We start from the raw sequence: 17,166 nt of genomic DNA, 5'->3' as shown, positions 1-17,166 counted from the left end.
CCACTGCTGCTACGAAGGTCCCCACCCAGACTGGCGGGGGCCAGACCTCCTCTGAGGAAGGAAAGAAGGCACAGACGGAAGGGAGCCCTGAGGCCCACCTCACACTCGAGCAACTGGGCGGCTGCAGCCCCATCCTCACTACAAAGGCTGGGCCTGGAGTCTTGGATGGGACAGTCCCAAGGGCCACTCAGGAAAGGAGCAAAGTGGAGCCCCAAAGCGAAGTGATGCAAACAGCTTCCCTCCCCATGCCAGTCTCTGGGAGGGCCGGGTGGGGGTCACCCAACGTGCCATGGGTCCTCTGATCTCCAGGTTAGAGCAAGCCCCAGGCCCTGCGTGTGAGGGGCTCATGGCTCCCTGGACCTTCTTGGGCCAGAGAAGCCTGACCGCCCCCATCCCCCGCCAGTGCCTCAGGCCTGAGCTCACATCAGGCAAAGGCCCAGAGGACTGGCTAAGTTTAGAGACACTGTCATCAGGCACAAGTCAGGTGTTCTAGTGACAACACCGCTTCTCACTGTTTTTCGTTTGCGAAGACACTTCGCAGCAGAGGCTGCTTCAAAGGAGGTGGCCCGGCCAAAGCCTCCCGTCTGCCTGGGTCCTGATGATTAGGGGAGCCACCAGCCATGAGCTAGACAATCGGCAGTCAAATTTTAATTTCTAAGTTCACCTCTCGGCAATTTGAACATTGAGATCCAGATGTGAGAGTGGTTTTTTCTAAGTAGGTTTCATTTGTTTAACATCTTTATTGCGATACATTACATATACCAAACAATTCACCCATTTAGAGTATATAATTCATTGGTTTTAAACATATTCACAGAGTTGTACATCCATTACCACAATCTAAGCTTACAACATTTTCATCACTTCAGAAACAAACTTCTACCCACTAGCAGTCATTTCCCATCCCCTCTCTCCACCACATCCTTGACTCCTGTTTCTGTCTTACAGATTGGCCTTTTCTGGACATTTCATATAAATGGAATCATACCACATGTGGCCTTTTGTGACCAGCTTCTTCACTGTACACGATGTTTAAGGTTCATCCATGTTGTAGCATGTGTCAGTGCTTATTAGTATTTCGTTTCTTTTTATACCTGAATAATATGCCATTGTATGGATACAACACAGTCCCTCTGTCCACACACCAGTTGATGGACATTTGGGTTGTTTCTACTTTTTTGGCTCCTATTGAGAGTGCTGCTATGAACAAGTTTTTCTGTGGACATATGTTTTTATATCTCTTGGATATATACCTAGGAATGGAACATTTTGAAGAACTGCCAAAGTCTTTTCCATAGTGGCTGTGTCACTTGACATTCTCACCGGCAATGAATGAGAGCTCCAACTTCACATCCTCACCAACGCTTGTTATTATCTGTCTTTTGGATGATAGCCATCCTAGTGGGAGTGAAGTGGAATCTCACTGTGGTTTTGACTTGCATTCCCATAATGACTGATAATACTAAGCATCTCTTCATGTGCTCTTGGCCATTTGTATATCAACTCTGAAGAAATGTTTAGTCCTTTGCCCACTTTTAAATTGCATTGTTTCTTTTTACTGTTAAGCAGTAGAGTTCTAAAAATATCCCAAATACAAATTCTTTATCATCTATATGATTTGTAAATATTTTTTCCCATTATATGTGCTATTCTTTTTCACTTTCTTGATTGTGTCCTTTGAAGCACAAAAGTTTTTAGTGTTGATGAAGTCCAACATTAAAACTATTTTTCTTTTGTTGAGTATGCTTTTGGTGTTGTATCTGAAAATCCACTGCCTAACCCAAAGTCACAAAGATTTGCTCCTATATTTTCTTCTATTCGACCATTAGCTTTATGGTTTTAGCTCCTATACACAGGTCTATGAGTCATTTAGCTAATTTTTGTATATGTTATCAAGTAGGGTTCCAACTTCATCCTTTTGCATGTGGATACCTAGTTGTCTATGAATGGACCATTGTTCTTTCTCCACTGAATCATCTTGCCATCCTTATCAAAAATCAACTGACTTTAGATGTATGGATTTATCTTAGACTCTTAATCTTATTCCACTGATCTATATGTTTATCCTTTTGCCAATATCACATTGTCTTAATTCCTGTAGCTGTGCAGTTATTAATAGTTTTGAAATCAGGACATAGGAGTCCCCCAACTTTGCTCTTCTTTTCCAAGATTGTCTTGGGTATTCTATGTCCCTTGTATTTCCATGTGAATTTTAGCACCAGCTTGTCAATTTCTGCAAAAAAAAGATAGCTGGAATTTTTATAAGTATTACATGGAATCTGTTGGTCAATTTGGAATGTACTGCCATCTTGACAATATTAAGTCTTCCAATCCATGAACATGGGATGTCTTTCCATTAATTTAGGTCTTCTTTAATTTCTCAACAGTGATATGTAGTTTTCATTGTACAAGTCTTATACCTCTTATGTTAAATTTATTATTATTCTTTTATATGCTATTGTAAATGGAATTTTCCCCCTAAGTTTATTTTGATATTGAACATTGCTAATATAATGAAATACAATGGATTTTTGTATATTGATCTTTATATTTTATTTTTAACTGTTTAGTGGATTCCTTAGATTTTTCTATATACATATAAGATCATGTCCTCTGAAGACAGAGGTACTATTCCTTTTTAATCTGGGTGCTTTTTATTTCTTCTTGCCTAATTGCCCTGCCTAGAACCTCCTGCACCATGTTGAATAGAAATGGAGAGAGTAGACATCCTTGTCTTGTTTATGATCTTAGGAAGAACACTTTCAGTCTTTCACTGTTAAATACGGTGTTAGCTCTGAGTTTTTCATAAATGTCTTCTATTAAGTTGAGGAAGTTCCTTTCTACTCCTAGTTTGTTGAGTGTTTTTTTTTTTTTTTTTCTGAAACCAAACACAAATACTTTTTATTTATGGGCTATCATTTTACATCGATTCCATTAAAACCTAAAACCAGTTTGCTGTACTCAAGTTAGGTGGCATAACATCATTTTAGTTAAGCTGGGAGTCACAGGACTTGCACACTTTTATGAATGTAATGCAAATACTGACGACACGAAGCATTCACAGTTACAGGTTAGCTACTGTTCATTTAACAGTAACCCCCAATAGAAATTACTTTATGAAAAAAAGCAACCCACATTTTGGTCTCATTTACAGACACCCAACATTTTACTTGGTCAATGAATTCTATACATTTATTATACAACATTTGAAAGAATAAAAGGATAAGGCTTACAGAGGTATTTTAGCAGTTGTGAGAACAAAAACCAAGGGCACAAACTAACTTTTAAAGCTTTCTGTATAAACTTCAAAAGCACTGTTAAAATCGAGACCGAGAGGCAAAAGAAATCTGTTGTTAAGCAAAAATATGGAACGCTTCACGAATTTGCGTGTCATCCTTGCGCAGGGGCCATGCTAATCTTCTCTGTATCGTTCCAATTTTAGTATATGTGCTGCCGAAGCGAGCACTGTTGAGTGTTTTTATTATGAAAGAGTATTTGGCAGTGGCGGCGGCGGGCATGGCCGAGACCGGACAGGGGCCGGCGGCGGGGCCGCAGCTCAACGCGCTGCCCGACCACTCGCCGCTGCTGCAGCCCGGCCTGACCGAGCTGCGGCGCCGGGCCCTGCAGGCGGGCGTCCCGCACGCGCCGCTGCCGCTCAGCGACGCCTTCCTGCTGCGGTTCCTGCGCGCCCGCGACTTCGACCTGGACCTGGCCTGGCGGTTACTAAAAAACTATTATAAGTGGAGAGCAGAATGCCCAGAAATAAGTGCAGATCTACACCCTAGAAGTATTCTTGGCCTTCTGAAGGCTGGCTACCACGGAGTCCTGAGATCCAGGGACCCCACCGGCAGCAAAGTTCTTATCTACAGAATCGCACACTGGGACCCAAAAGTTTTTACAGCTTACGATGTATTTCGTGTAAGTCTAATCACATCCGAGCTTATTGTACAGGAGGTAGAAACTCAACGGAATGGAATCAAGGCTATCTTTGATATGGAAGGTTGGCAGTTTTCCCATGCCTTTCAAATTACCCCATCTGTAGCCAAGAAGATTGCTACAGTACTTACAGATTCCTTTCCATTGAAAGTTCGTGGCATCCATTTGATAAATGAACCAGTAATTTTCCATGCTGTCTTTTCCATGATTAAACCATTCCTGACTGAAAAAATTAAAAATCGGATTCATATGCATGGGGACAATTACAAACAAAGCTTACTTCAGCACTTCCCAGACATTCTTCCTCTGGAATATGGTGGTGAAGAATTCTCCATGGAGGACGTTTGTCAGGAGTGGACAAATTTTATAATGAAGTCTGAAGATTATCTCAGTGGCATTTCTGAGACTATTCAGTGAGAAGAAGTTATTTCATGTAAATAGCTTTCTAATTAAAAATACATGAATGAGAGATCCTACCTGGTTATATAAATGAAAGAAAAAAAAGCAAATATTTTAAACTAATAAATTCTTGTCTGATCTTTAAAAATATAAAAATATGCTGACATGAGCAACATGGGTATTTGGGAAGCTTTTTTTACTTTTTAATTCTTTTTTCTGATTTTTGCACTTGAAGAAATAACATGAAAGTTATTTCTGAAGTAGCTGTTATTGTGCATCTTTGTTTCTAGAAAGTTTCATTTTAAACAAGTTCTCTAATTACACTGGTATAGTAACAAATTTAAAAATAGTAACTTAAAAGATGTATCAGCACAAATCAACTGATTATAAAAAACCATTAACACTCATTTTTTGGGGGGTCAGATTAGATTATAATTCAGATTAAAATGTGAATACAGCTTTACAGTTATTTCTGCAGGCTAGCAAGGCAGTTCATCTCAGGGAAATGCTATTTTAGCACATTTGCACAACACAAACTTTTTTTTTTATTTCAGCATATTATGGGGGTACAAATTTTAAGGTTTCAAAAAATGCCCTTTCCCCCCTCCCCCCAAATACAAACTTTTTATTATTGAAGAGTCTATATGCCATACTATAGATATTCATCTATAGGCCTCTACGGAATTATTCATGTTGATATAACTGATTAACAAAAATAATTCAGAAAATATATCAGGCACAGTTGATGGCTTCTCAGCTCTGTTTTGCATTTTTAAACAAATCAAGAATGTAATTTTGACTTTTGTTTATGGTTATTCTTATGACTACACAGAGATTTACAGATGGAATAATATTTAGTTGTCTTATACATGGACTATTTTTAGTTAAACAATAATACAACTACACAAAGGAAAGAAAATGTTTACATTTTTAAAATCATTGTTAATTATATCTGGTATTTTTCAGATTATGCATGGAATAATTTGAGTTTTACTATTATATCAGAAGATTCCAAACAAATCCCATAATTTGTACTAACTTAAAAAAATTAGTAGTTAAAACTTGCTGTTTGTTCTGTAGTTTATGTCAAAGAGTATTTCATTTATTGAGAAAGATATAATCTCAGTCTTCACATAGCTTTCAATTATGACATAATTTTTATACTTAGCAGTTTATAATTTCTTAATTTTCTTTTAAACTTGGAAATGAAAGTATGTGGGGTATAAAACTTGTTGAACTTTTGTTCAGCTAGTTGGGTTTCAATATTAATCACATATAGTAATAGTATCTTTGTGCAAGGATATGTGAAGGGTATTTTTCTTTATAAGAAAATTAGTTTAATCAGGTGAGCTGATACTTATGATTCTCTGTACATGTATTATAACAAAATTGAGAGTAATTGTGGATGTTCTTTAGAGAACGTGTTTGATTTTGATTTAGCATTGGGAAGCTAACTTAACAACATTACAATTTTATTTTAATTTTTTTTAATAAAAAATATTTTTATATTTTTATATCTCTCACAGAGTATGAGACAGGGTCACACTCTGTCACCCAGGCTGGAGTGCAGGGGTGCAATCATAGCTCACTGTAACCTCAAATTCCTGGGCTCAAGCAATCCTTCTGCCTCAGCCTCCCAAGTACCTGGGACTACAGGCATGTGCCACCATGCTCAGCTAATTTTTAAAATTATTTTGTAGAGACAGGGTATCACTATGTTGCCCAGACCAATGGCCTCAAGTGATCCTCCCACCTCTGCCTCCCAAAGTGGTGGGATTACAGGTGTGAGCCACTGCAGCTGGCAACGTTATAATTTTTAGAACAAAATTAGATCCTACCTATTTTCTAAAAAATTTTTTAAAGTCTTTTGTATAAAATCACACAATTTAAAATTGTATAATTAAAAATAATAACAACAAAACCAAAACCCATTTAAAAAGAACAAACAGTAATAATGACAAAAACATCTTGCTTATCTAACTTTTGTTCCTAGAAGATTTATATCACAAGTTCTATTTCATTTACATTTGGCTATGTAAACACTTTCTTACAACCTTTCTTATGAAGGAATGTTTGGTTTAGCACCTGAACAAAGGATAACATTTTAAAATGTTGTTTCAATGTGATTGGTTGGTGAAGGGATTCATAGTAAATAGACTTAAAATAAATCAGTAATAATATAGGTACATTTTATGATGGAACTTTGAATTTTTATAAAATGAAGCAATTAATTGAAAAATGTTAAAGGAACAATGGGAAATAGGCAGGCGATTTTTATAAGGTGTCAAGATAAATAACTGCTCAATTGTCTGTATTACTTGACTGTGATTGTATCCGAAGTGCCTTCTAGAATGTTGTCTCTATTATATGCTCATTGTGTTACTGAACTGCACAGTAATTTATTTGTTTTAATATTGCTCAAAAGAAAATAAACACCTTTCACATAAATCATAAAAAAAAAAAAAAAAAAAAAAAAAAAAAAAAAAAAAAAAAAAAAAAAGAAAGAGTATTTGGCTTTTGTCAAATGCTTTTTCTTCATTTATTGAGATGATCATATAGTTTCTTTGTTTATTCTATCAACTTGATGTATTACATGATTGATTTTTGTATGTTAAACCAACCTTTCATCCTTGGGATAAGCTGTACTTGTTCATAATGTATAATCCTTTTTATATGTTACTAGATTTGTTTTGCTATTATTTTGTTGGGGATGTTGCATATATGTTCATAAGAAATACTAGTATGTACTATCTTATGTAGTTTTCTTTGTTTGGTTTTGGTATCAGTGTATCACTGGCTTCACAGAATGAATTAAGAAGAATTTCCTCCTTTTCTGTTTTTTGGGAGAGTTTGTATTAATTTTTACCAGAATTTACCAGTAAAGTTATCTGAGCCTGGGCTTTCTTTGTTGGAAATTTTTTAAATTACTAATTCAGTCTCTACTTGTTATAGGACTAGATTTTGTTTCCTCTTGAGTCAGTTTTAGTAGTATGTGTCTTTCTAAGTGTGTGTCCGTTTTATCCGGGTTATCTAATTGTGGGGCACATAACTGTTCACAGTATTTCCTTGTTTATTTCTGTAAGGTTGGTGGTAACGTCCCCTCTGTCATTCTTGATTTGGGCCATTAGAATCTTCTCTCTCTTTTCTTGATCTGACCACCCTTTACATGACTGCAACCTTCCTCCTAAACCGGCACTCCTCAGATTTCCTAATTACTCCTAGAGGTATTAATCACCTTCTACCCTATCGTGTCATATAATTTGTTTAGTTTTTATGCTTACTATTTGCCACTCTCCACCAGTTATAAGCTCTCTGCAGACAGGCATCCTTGACTGCTTTGTTCACTACTGTTTTCCAAGCACCCAGAAAATGCCTGGAAAATGTTAAGTGTGCAACCTGACTTGTTGAATAAATGAGTAAGTCTTCAGGAAAGCAAAAGAAATTAGGAACAGACCATAACTACTATCCTTAAAAGAAACCAAAAAAGAAAAATTGAAAAAAAAAACCAGGGTGACCTTGAAGTTCTGGCCCTGCACTGTCCAATACAGTGCCCACTGCCACCATCTAGATAATAAGCATCTGGCACGTGACTGGTCCAAACTGAGATGCGCCGTAGGTGTTAACACACAATAGGTTTCAAAGATATTTAATATAAATATTTAATATAAAAAGCAATGCAAAATAGCTTAATAACTTTTGCATTGATTACATGTTGAAATAATATTTTGGATATGTAGTTTAATAAATATGCTGTTAAAGTTCCTTTCGGCATTTTTTACTTTTCTTTTTAAAAACTAGAAAATTCTAAATCACATATATGGCTCACCTTTGTGGCCACATTGTATTTCTTCTGGAGAGTGCTACTGTAGACAACATGGATAGAGGCAGGGGTAATGTCAGAAAACAAAGGTAAATTCTAAATGCATGGTTAGGTGAGGCTTTGAAAGAACCAAGAGAGATGAGAGGAAGTGTGGGCTTAGGCAAGCAAGTGTCTGGCCTCAGGTGGAAAGTCCCCTGCAGGATCTATATCTGCAGTTACCCATTGGAGTCACCTGTGAGCTTTTCAAAATAACTGATGCCCCATCCCCCTATAGTGTCTGATTAGCTGGGTTGGGGCTGAACTCCCCAGGGCCTCCACTGTGCAGCTGGGGCTGAGAACCACCATCCTGGTCATCTTATTCAGGAGGTCCTGCTCCAAACTAGACCTATGCTCTTTGCCCAGGAAACCCCTAACAGATGGCCTGGATCAAACCCACAGACTGAGAATCAGGCTGCACCTCAATATACAAGAACAGAAATAACACGGAGAACTTTATTAAGAAATGGGCTCGCCCAGGTAGTGGCTCATGCCTGTAATCCTAGCACTCTGGGAGGCCAAAGCAGGAGGATTGCTTGAGCTCACGAGTTCAAGACCGGCTGAGCAAGAGCAAGACACCCTTCACCCCCACCCCGTCTCTATAAAAAGTAGAAAAATTAGCTGGCCTTGGTAGCACGAGGTTATAGTCCCAGCTACGTAGTCCCAGCTACTCAGGAGGCAGAAGCAAGAGGATCACTTCAGCCCAGGAGTTTGAGGTTGCTGTGAGCTACAATGATGCCGCTGCATTCTACCCAAGGCAACAGAGCAAGACTCTGTCTCAGAAAAATAAAAAAAGAAAGAAAGAAAAAAAAAAAAGAAATGGGCTAAAGGCTGCAAACCTCTTGGAATCAAGCTCCATGGCAGGCATATAACTGCTGACAGCCCAGGGACTGTGTCTCAGCAGGTGACAAGACTGGCAGCCCAGCCGGACTGGGCATCATTAGACCCCAAGGACCCACCAGCAGCGCCATCCAAGCCCTCCAGCAAGGACCTCATCTTTTATGGGGTGGGTGTGCCCCTGCTATGGGAAGCAGTCATGGCTGCAAGGACTAAGCGATCCAGACTGTCACTGAGCCACTGCTGAACACCCAGTGTGTGCTGGGCATTGTTCTCAACCCTTGAACACAGCATTGGGTGACGGAGGCAGGGGCTGCTCCTCAGCTCCTTGCTGGAAATGGGCACTCACAGGGATGTGCGTGGCACCTGGAGAGCATCAGGGCAGAAGGCACACACCTTTCGTACTTCACCGTGAGGGTGAGAGCAACTCCTTCCCCCCAGTCTTCACTTGCTGCTGACGAAGTGGGGAAACAGGGCTGTGGCTCTCAAATTACACCCCGTGCAACAGTGTGGTTTTATGCTTCCTTCCATGAAATTTTCTTAAATCTCTGCCTGGCTATTGCCAATCTGTTCTAGAATTCAACAAGAGCTTGTATCTGGCTTAACGAAGAATCATAATGTTAGTTATTTTAGGATCATTATGTCAACACAAAAGGAACTATGTCCACCAGGAGCTAAACCCTGAACAAGTGACCCTCTAACCCAGGAGACAAAAGCCACCCAAAAGTTTGACAGCTAGTAACACCACATCTAACATAAAAGGATGTTTTTGTTTTAAATGAATTCAGGTTTTTATATGAATAAAATATACATTTCTGTGTAATATGCCAATATGATAATTTTTTTTAAAACCAAGTAGATACATAATGCATTTTTATGTTTCTACACTAACAAAGTGAGTTGCATCTGTAAAAGACACTTTAAAAATAATCAAATCAGATTCCATTTTTGGGGGGGAAGAGTGAGGGAGTTACATTTTTTGAAAATATATTTAAAATATCCAGAAAGGCCACATCTCTTGCCTGGGCCAGGGAGGTGGCATCAGGGAACACAGGGACACGAGAGCCACCTTTCCAGGGTCACAGACAGTGCACGTTTGTCTGCACTTGGTCTTTTCCTTTAAATACTTGTTAAATTCTAGGGTGGCTCAGTACAGACTTCAAAGGCCAATTAAGCAAAAATGAGGGAACCATCCTCGCTAGAATTTTTTTAAGTAGAAGAAAGAAAACCCAGACATTATATCTCTCTCCCCTCTGCTCTTGGGGAGTCCCAGAAAGAAAAAGAAAAAAGACAAGAATATGTCCTTTAATTCTTTCAAGTGAGACCTGGGAGGGACCTCCTTAGTCCTGCGGAGGCCTTGAACTCTGCAGAGTCTCAGAGTCGACCCATGCCCACTCCCATGATCCAGACCCTGCAACTGGCCGTGCTACAAACACAGCCTTCGTTCACCACCATTGTGCCCTGATGACCTTCCAGGCCCTGATTTCAAATATAGGGTCCCATCATCCCCTGTCACACTTGTCAAAGGATGGGTCCCAATTTTTGGTTTAAAAAATGTGGCCAACATGTACGTACACATCTCTCTGCTAAGAACTGGCAGGCGCTTAGCCGTAAGAAAAGACTTACTGACATGTGGGTAGTCATGAAAGTGTTAAGCAAACAAATTGCAGAATCACATATATGGCGATTCCATCTGTATTTTGCAATCATATATCTGATACGTGCACATATGTCCACACACACACACACACACACACACACACACACATATCCTCGCACTGACATTAAAATAAAGAGACCAGGTACTTCTGGGGAGTGAGGGAGCTTGAGTGTAAAACAACTCACATTTCACTGCACATACTTCTGTATTACTTGGGGTTTTTTTTTCTTTTTACAAGACCATATTGCCCTGTTAATTTGTTTAATAAAAATTTCAAGCCTTGCTTGTCTCAAATGGGGTCAGAGTGTTGGTTGTCTCTGATGAGAAACGGAAATGACATTCTCACAAAGGGGAACCGAGGCGTAGTCGAGGGGCAGTGCCCTTGGTTTGGGAAGGCACAACAGTGCATGGCAAGCAGCGGCTAAGGACAGGTGCCCAAAATCCTCAGGTCAGAGTAGACCACAGGCTGGCCATGAGTCAGCTGGTGGAGTAATAATAGTATTTTTAAAGCACAGAATAGAGTAGGGGCAAGAGCTTCTGAGAAGAGCAGAACATAGATTCAAACCCTGACCCTGTGTGACCTTTACCAGAGGATGGGGGCTTCTCCGTGCCTCAGTTACTTCTTCTATACACTTGCAATGATCACAGTACCTATTTCACAGATTGAGCATGTTAATATAATAAGCACCATTTAAGCGCTAGCAACTGTTACCAGAAAAGAAAGAGTCTGGGTAGCAGGCATGCAGATATATTCTTAGCTCTCAGCAAAGTAGGTTATGGTATAAAAATACCATTAAATAGTAACTAAACTAGCATCACCTTAATGCACATCTTGCCAGCAACCTCGGCATGTGCGACTTTTTAAACTACCCTACATTAAGGAATCAAGACCAGGAGGACTCAAGCTGGCCTCCTTGGAGCCAGGCCAGCAGGCAGAGGCCCACCTGATCAACCCCTTCCCCACAGCTGTAGGAGCACCCACCTCAGGCCAGGTGCTGGGGACACAGTGGTGGGTAGGGGACCGGACCCCTGCTTCCCTGTGGGTAAGCTGCCCAGAGTTTCGGATGGGCAGACTGCTAGGGAAAGACAGAAGTCCTGGCGAGGAGATGGGGAACCAGGAATGGGCTCCCAGATAGCCTGCTAAGCAGCGGAGGGAGTGAGCTGGTGGAGGGGGCTTTCGAGGGGGGAGAGGGCTGGCTTGGCCAAGCCCCTGAGGCAGGAAGTGCCTGGTGTGCTCCAGGGAGGGAGAAAGCAAACACAACAATAGCTCCTCCACCAATTCCTCTCTTCCCTGGCAACCAGCTTCAGAGCTTGGAGACTCAAAAATTGATTTGCTCTGAATTTCCTAAGTTTATCTATTAACTACCTGGCAGGCCACTGGCTGGTTCAGTGTAAGCCTCTCGGCAGAAAGCATTCACCAGTTGACAGTGATGCCCCCACCAGTGGCCAGGTGACAGAAGCCCTAGGACCCAGCCTGCTCTCTGCCCACTGGGGTCCCACTGGATGGAGTCAAGGACATATCAAAGTCGGTTCTGGGCCTGTGTGAGGTTCGGGGCAAGCTGGGAGAGGTGGGAGATGCCCTGGACTGGAGCTCAGGAACCACCCTTGCTGCCTGGGCTTGGGTAAGTTGCAGGACCTCCCCTGAATTTGGTTCTTTGTCTGTAAAACGGGAGTGGGAGAAGAGCCTTCCCAGGCAACTTCAGTCAAATAAAATCAAACGTTTAAAATAATGTACATATTAGATGTTGTTACAGTGTAGACCACAAGCCCAAGTGCCATCTCTCCCTGCAAAGGAGGGGTCCACAAACCCCTGAAATTATATCCATAACCTCACAGGAGCTGCCTTATTCCAGAGAGATCGCCCATATTTTAAAGGCAACAACGACTACCAAAAAGTAGAAGATTCACAAGCCTGAATACGAAATGTGAGACCACTTCCCACCCAACAAACGGTCAACACTGACAACCTGCCAATGCCAAGGGACAGCAGCACTAGGGGTGGGGGTCCTGTCCCTGCTGGCAGGGCCCAGCATGGCAGGGAGTGCAGTGGCACCTGCCGAGACACGGGCAGCCCCACTGCCAGGGAGAAACCCTCACTCCTGCGCCAGCGGACAGGGCATGGCGCCGGCACGGTGTGCGGGGAGAGCGGGCACCGAAGACAACCTAGATTTGCAGCAGGAGCGGAGCAGGCAGACGCGGCGTTCATACCACAGAGCGCTGCGCAGCAGCCCACCATCAAGTTAACAAGACTATGTTGAGCAAAAAATACAAGTGCCAGGATTTTTATATAAATTTAAAAGAAAACCCGAAGAATCCTATATATTAGTTATGGATACTTATATGCGTGTGTAAATGTGCCAAAAAGAGCCTGGGAGGAAAAATGCAAATGCAGTAGTTGGAGGAAAATGGGTTATTTATTTGCAATGCTTTACTTCTTATAAGTTAAAAAAAGGACTTAAAGCCTAAACTACAAAAGATTAACAGTTTTCAATTCTGGGTGGAGAAGACACTGGTATTCGTTTTATTACTCCTGGTATTTTTCTGGATTTTGAAAAACTATCCAATACAAAATAATTCAACCTGCACAGCTGGCTGGTCCATGCCAGGCTGAGGACATCCCTACTGTGCTCTGCACCTGCTCCCAGACTCCCAGGCTCGAGGTGGCTCTGCATCCCAGGACTCGGGCCACCAGGCTGGGCAAGGAATGGCACACCCCATGGTGCTGGGCAGGGCAGGCCCCAGAAAGTGGCTCCTCTTGGCCAGCTGAGCCTGCTGCCCAGGCCCCTGGGGAAGATCCGGGAGCAGGGACAGCAGACAAGGGATGGGGCAGGGGAGGGGAATGGCCCATGGCCGAGACACACATGAGCAGCTGTAGGCCTGCCCTTCCTTTGGGCAGGGAGCTCAGAGTCACCTGACTGGGTACCAGGGGCTGCAGCTTTAAATAAACTTGGACGTGTCCACCTGGGGCCTGGAAGCAACACCAACTGTGCCCCAGGCAGGCACTGTCAACAACCAGCCAACATGGCCACCCGAGAGACCCCAGCCCTGCGAATGGGCTGAATTCCCACAGCTCAGCCCTGGCCTCAGATATCTCCTGTGGGTGCCCTGCCCCACCCTCTCAGCTGTCCCATCCATAGCACAGCTGCACCCTGGGGCACTCAGTCCTCTCCCTATGCCAGGGCCACCCAGCAGGGCAGTGACAGGCCCTTGGCAGCCTCCAGGGCCTGCTGTCTAGCAGGTATCCACACAGGGGTGCCGGGCTGAGTGCACTGCTCCTGGCTGGGATGGCACCCCTCTTGTTCCAGGTCACAGTACTCCCCTCGACACCAGGCTTCACTGCTCACTGCACACATGCATGGATCTTGGTGCCTTCACCGGAAAGCCACACCTGCTCCCTTCTGGTGGCAACTCATGCTCTTGCTTCCAGGGCAGGAGCCCAGCAGTCTCAGCCTCATCTGGTCTCTCTGCGGGCGCCGCCTTCTCAGCCTCCCTGAAGGCAGCCCCAAGACCTCCACTCCCCAATGTGGGTGGCAACAGGGGAGAAAGCCAGTCACCGCTGGAGCAGGATGCTGGGGCTGGGGGACAGCCTGACCCTGCTGCTGTACACAGCGAGGCTCGCACCAAAGTGAAGAAGGGAACGCTGGAGTTCGCTGCACGTGAGGAAACCAGGGGTGTATGGGACGGTCTCGAAAGAGGCTTCTTTGGAGGAGACCAGGCATGAGCAGAGAAGGTGACAAGAAGGCCCCTAGGAAGGAGTGGCTTCCCACTGCTGACCTCTCCCTCTGAAAACCAGGCGCATCACCTGCTGCCCACCTGCCCCTAAGGCAGCCAGGACACACTTCTGGAGGACAACAGGGCAGCCCTGTGTATCTGACAGTCTGAGGGCTGGGGAGCCAGGCACGCCTGCTGGTGCACAGCCCTGGGCCCCCTGTCCACATAGGAGGTCACCTCACCACCACCCGAGGAGCCCCCTTCCTCACAGCCCAGCCAGCCCCTGGAGGCGTCTTCAAGGCCTGTGTCCCCAGAGCCCACAGGGAGGTCCACACAGTCCCTGTGAAGGGGTGTTGGGCCCGACCCCTCCCTAGAGGTATCTGCCTTGGGGGGGTTGGCAGGTCCATACAGCCCCCACCAAAGGGTCCCCTGGGCCAGCCTTGCCCGGTTACCCTGAGCCACCCAGCATGGGCTCCCTGCCCCCGCGCTGGATCCTCCCCATGTGCGGGGATAAGTGGGGATGAACACACCCCCACACTCCTCCAGCTCGGCACTCCACAATTATCAATGATCAGCGTCCCTCGCCCACCACAAGGTTTCACCAGACACTTATTTAGTAAAGGAAAAAAAGGATCTGCTGCGGGATGTGTAAGAGGAAATCTCGCCAGCGCCCCCACCTCGCAGGAGGGATGGAGGAGGGTGGGGGAGGATGGGGAGAATCAGGAGGAGCCAGCAGGAGGAGGAGGATGGGGCTCCCGCCCAGCCAGGCTGGAGACTCAGGAGTTCTGAAGCAGCCCCAGGGACGCCAGGTGCGGCCAGGTTGATTCCCAGAGCAGAGACCCTGGGCCAGAAAGAAAGCTCCTGAGGGGCTTCCTGGTCTCTCACTCCAGGAGGGGGGAATGAAGCCGATGGGGGACCCCCAACCCCGCTTCGCTCCACAGCGCTCACGCTGCCGAGCAGAGGCCGGGAGCCACAGCACCTGTTTCCCACGAGGCCTCACCAGAAACAGCCTTCTCCCTGTAGGGCCCCCCGCCCCCACAAATAACCTTGTTCAAAATCCAGCACCCACCTACCTCTCAGACCCTGAAATTAGAAGCCCAGTCAGGCTTCTCATCTCACCCCCTCATCCTCATCCCAATGACCTGATCCAGGCTCCCTGACCTCGCTCTCCTTCGCCCCCCAATTCCTGTTTCCAGAAGAATCTGAGGGAAAATCCTCCAGAACCCAGATTCCCCGGGGGACCCACGGCAAAGGCTGCTCCCACGCCGGCACCCCCCGCGCGGATGGGGCCACGCGCAGGAGCAGGCGCGGCGCGGGTCCCGCCACCCCCGCCGCCGCCGCTCGGATGGGGGTGGGGACAGCGCGCCCACGCCGGAGACGACCCTCTGGGGCCTCGGCCGACCCCTCCCGGCGCTCCAGACCCCGCGGCCGCCCCCGCGAGCCCCTCCTCTCTGACCTCCCCGCCGCCAAATGCGTCACGTCTGCCGGGCGCTCTGGGGACACCTGCTGCCGCCCCCGCCACGCCGAGTCGCGAGCCCGGAGTCCCTGGCCCGGCCGGGCAGCCGCGCTGGGCAGGGCTGGGCAGGGCTGCGCGCGCTGAGGTCCGGCGGCCAGGCCCGGGGCCGGGCTCCGGGGTCCGGGCCGCGCGGGGCCGTGCGCTCGGCCCGGAGGAGCCGGCGGCGCGCGGGGCCGCAGTGCGCCCAGAGCCAGCGGCGCGGAGGTCCCGGCCCTCCCGGGTCCCCGGCCCAGCCCGCGCGCGCCGAGGCTCTTACTTGCCAATATCCTCGTAGAGCTGGTACTCGTCGGTGAAGCGGGTGCAGGTCACCGTGGTGGCCATGGCGGCGGCGGACGGGCTCGGCGTGCGCTCGGCTGCGCTCGGGCGGCGGCGACTTCGGCTCCCGCTCGCGGGCACGGCGGCGACACGGGCGCGGGCGCGGGAGACACCTCGGCTCGCGGCGCCGGGCGGGGGCCGGGCTGGGCTGCGCCGGGCGGCGAGCGCACGCGAGATCTGCTCGCTCCGTCCCCGCCAGGAGCGCGCCGCACACCTACGCGCGGGGAGGCGCGGGCGCCGCTGTCACCGCCGCCGCGCCCGCCCCGCCCGCCGCCCCCTGCACGCGCCTCATCCGCACCCTGCACACGCCGCTCCTGAGCCCGCACCCGCACCGCACCGGCGCTGTGCGCACTCACCCGCACCCACATCCGTGCCCGGCACCCTCAACGCATCCGCACCTGCACCTGCACCTGCACACGCGCCCACGCCCGCGCCCTCCTGCACCCGCGCCCTGTTCCCGCACCCAGAACCCGCCCCTGCACCCACTCGCGCCCTGCACATGCGAGCCACCTGAGCCAGCTCTTCTGCTTGCTGCCCCCTGCTCGTGTCCACAGAGGACTAACAATGACCCAGCCGCCTCTCTCCCCTGAAGGCCCACCTCACCCTGACAGCGGGAGGGGATTGGGGCCCACACGGGAGGCCAGGGGCTCCTATGCCACTCTCCACCAGACCCACGTCTCACACCCCTAGGGAGAAATGCTGCCAGATCCCTCTTGTCCAGTCTCCATCACCCTACACAGGGCACAGTCCAGTCCAACTGGCCTGGCAGAGCTGCCCAGGAGGCATGGGGTACACACTGGGACCCTAGGATGAGTGCAAGTGGGGCTGCCCCCTACCTATGGTCCCAGCCCTCTTTCCTCCAAGGATTGGTCACTGGGTGCTGAAATGGAGGTCACAGGAAGCAACATTTAGAGTCCAGGCTTATGGGCCTTGAGC

At 46.8% G+C, this 17,166-nt stretch overlaps 2 protein-coding genes and 1 non-coding gene across 10 annotated transcripts in view; 1 reads left to right on the top strand and 2 right to left on the bottom strand.

Annotated features, from left to right (window-relative positions):
- CAMK2B (calcium/calmodulin dependent protein kinase II beta) overlaps positions 1–16,409 on the bottom strand; it is a 104,343-nt gene extending 87,934 nt beyond the window's left edge. For 3 of the 8 annotated variants that reach the window (XM_076006273.1, XM_076006274.1, XM_076006275.1), the window contains exon 1: positions 16,172–16,333. In XM_076006273.1, the coding sequence (XP_075862388.1) occupies positions 16,172–16,236 (65 nt within the window). In that variant the 5' untranslated portion in view covers positions 16,237–16,333. Of the gene's footprint in view, positions 1–16,171 lie in introns of all 8 variants that reach the window. The other 5 variants (XM_076006270.1, XM_076006271.1, XM_076006272.1 and 2 more) reach the window with 4 other exon arrangements.
- LOC142873121 (U6 spliceosomal RNA) lies at positions 3,360–3,466 on the bottom strand. Its single transcript, XR_012921170.1, has one exon. It is a non-coding gene; the product is annotated as a U6 spliceosomal RNA (small nuclear RNA).
- On the top strand, positions 3,517–6,783 carry LOC142872890 (alpha-tocopherol transfer protein). The gene has a single exon (XM_076006267.1). The coding sequence runs from the start codon at positions 3,517–3,519 to the stop codon at positions 4,351–4,353; it is 837 nt and encodes a 278-aa protein (XP_075862382.1). The 3' UTR covers positions 4,354–6,783.
- Positions 16,410–17,166: the final 757 nt, after the last annotated feature.

Source organism: Microcebus murinus, chromosome 9 (assembly GCF_040939455.1).
Source record: "Microcebus murinus isolate Inina chromosome 9, M.murinus_Inina_mat1.0, whole genome shotgun sequence".
NCBI classification, from domain to species: domain Eukaryota; kingdom Metazoa; phylum Chordata; class Mammalia; order Primates; family Cheirogaleidae; genus Microcebus; species Microcebus murinus.
The sequence above is the reverse complement of the archived record's forward strand: the minus strand, read 5'-3'. Positions and strand labels throughout refer to the sequence as shown.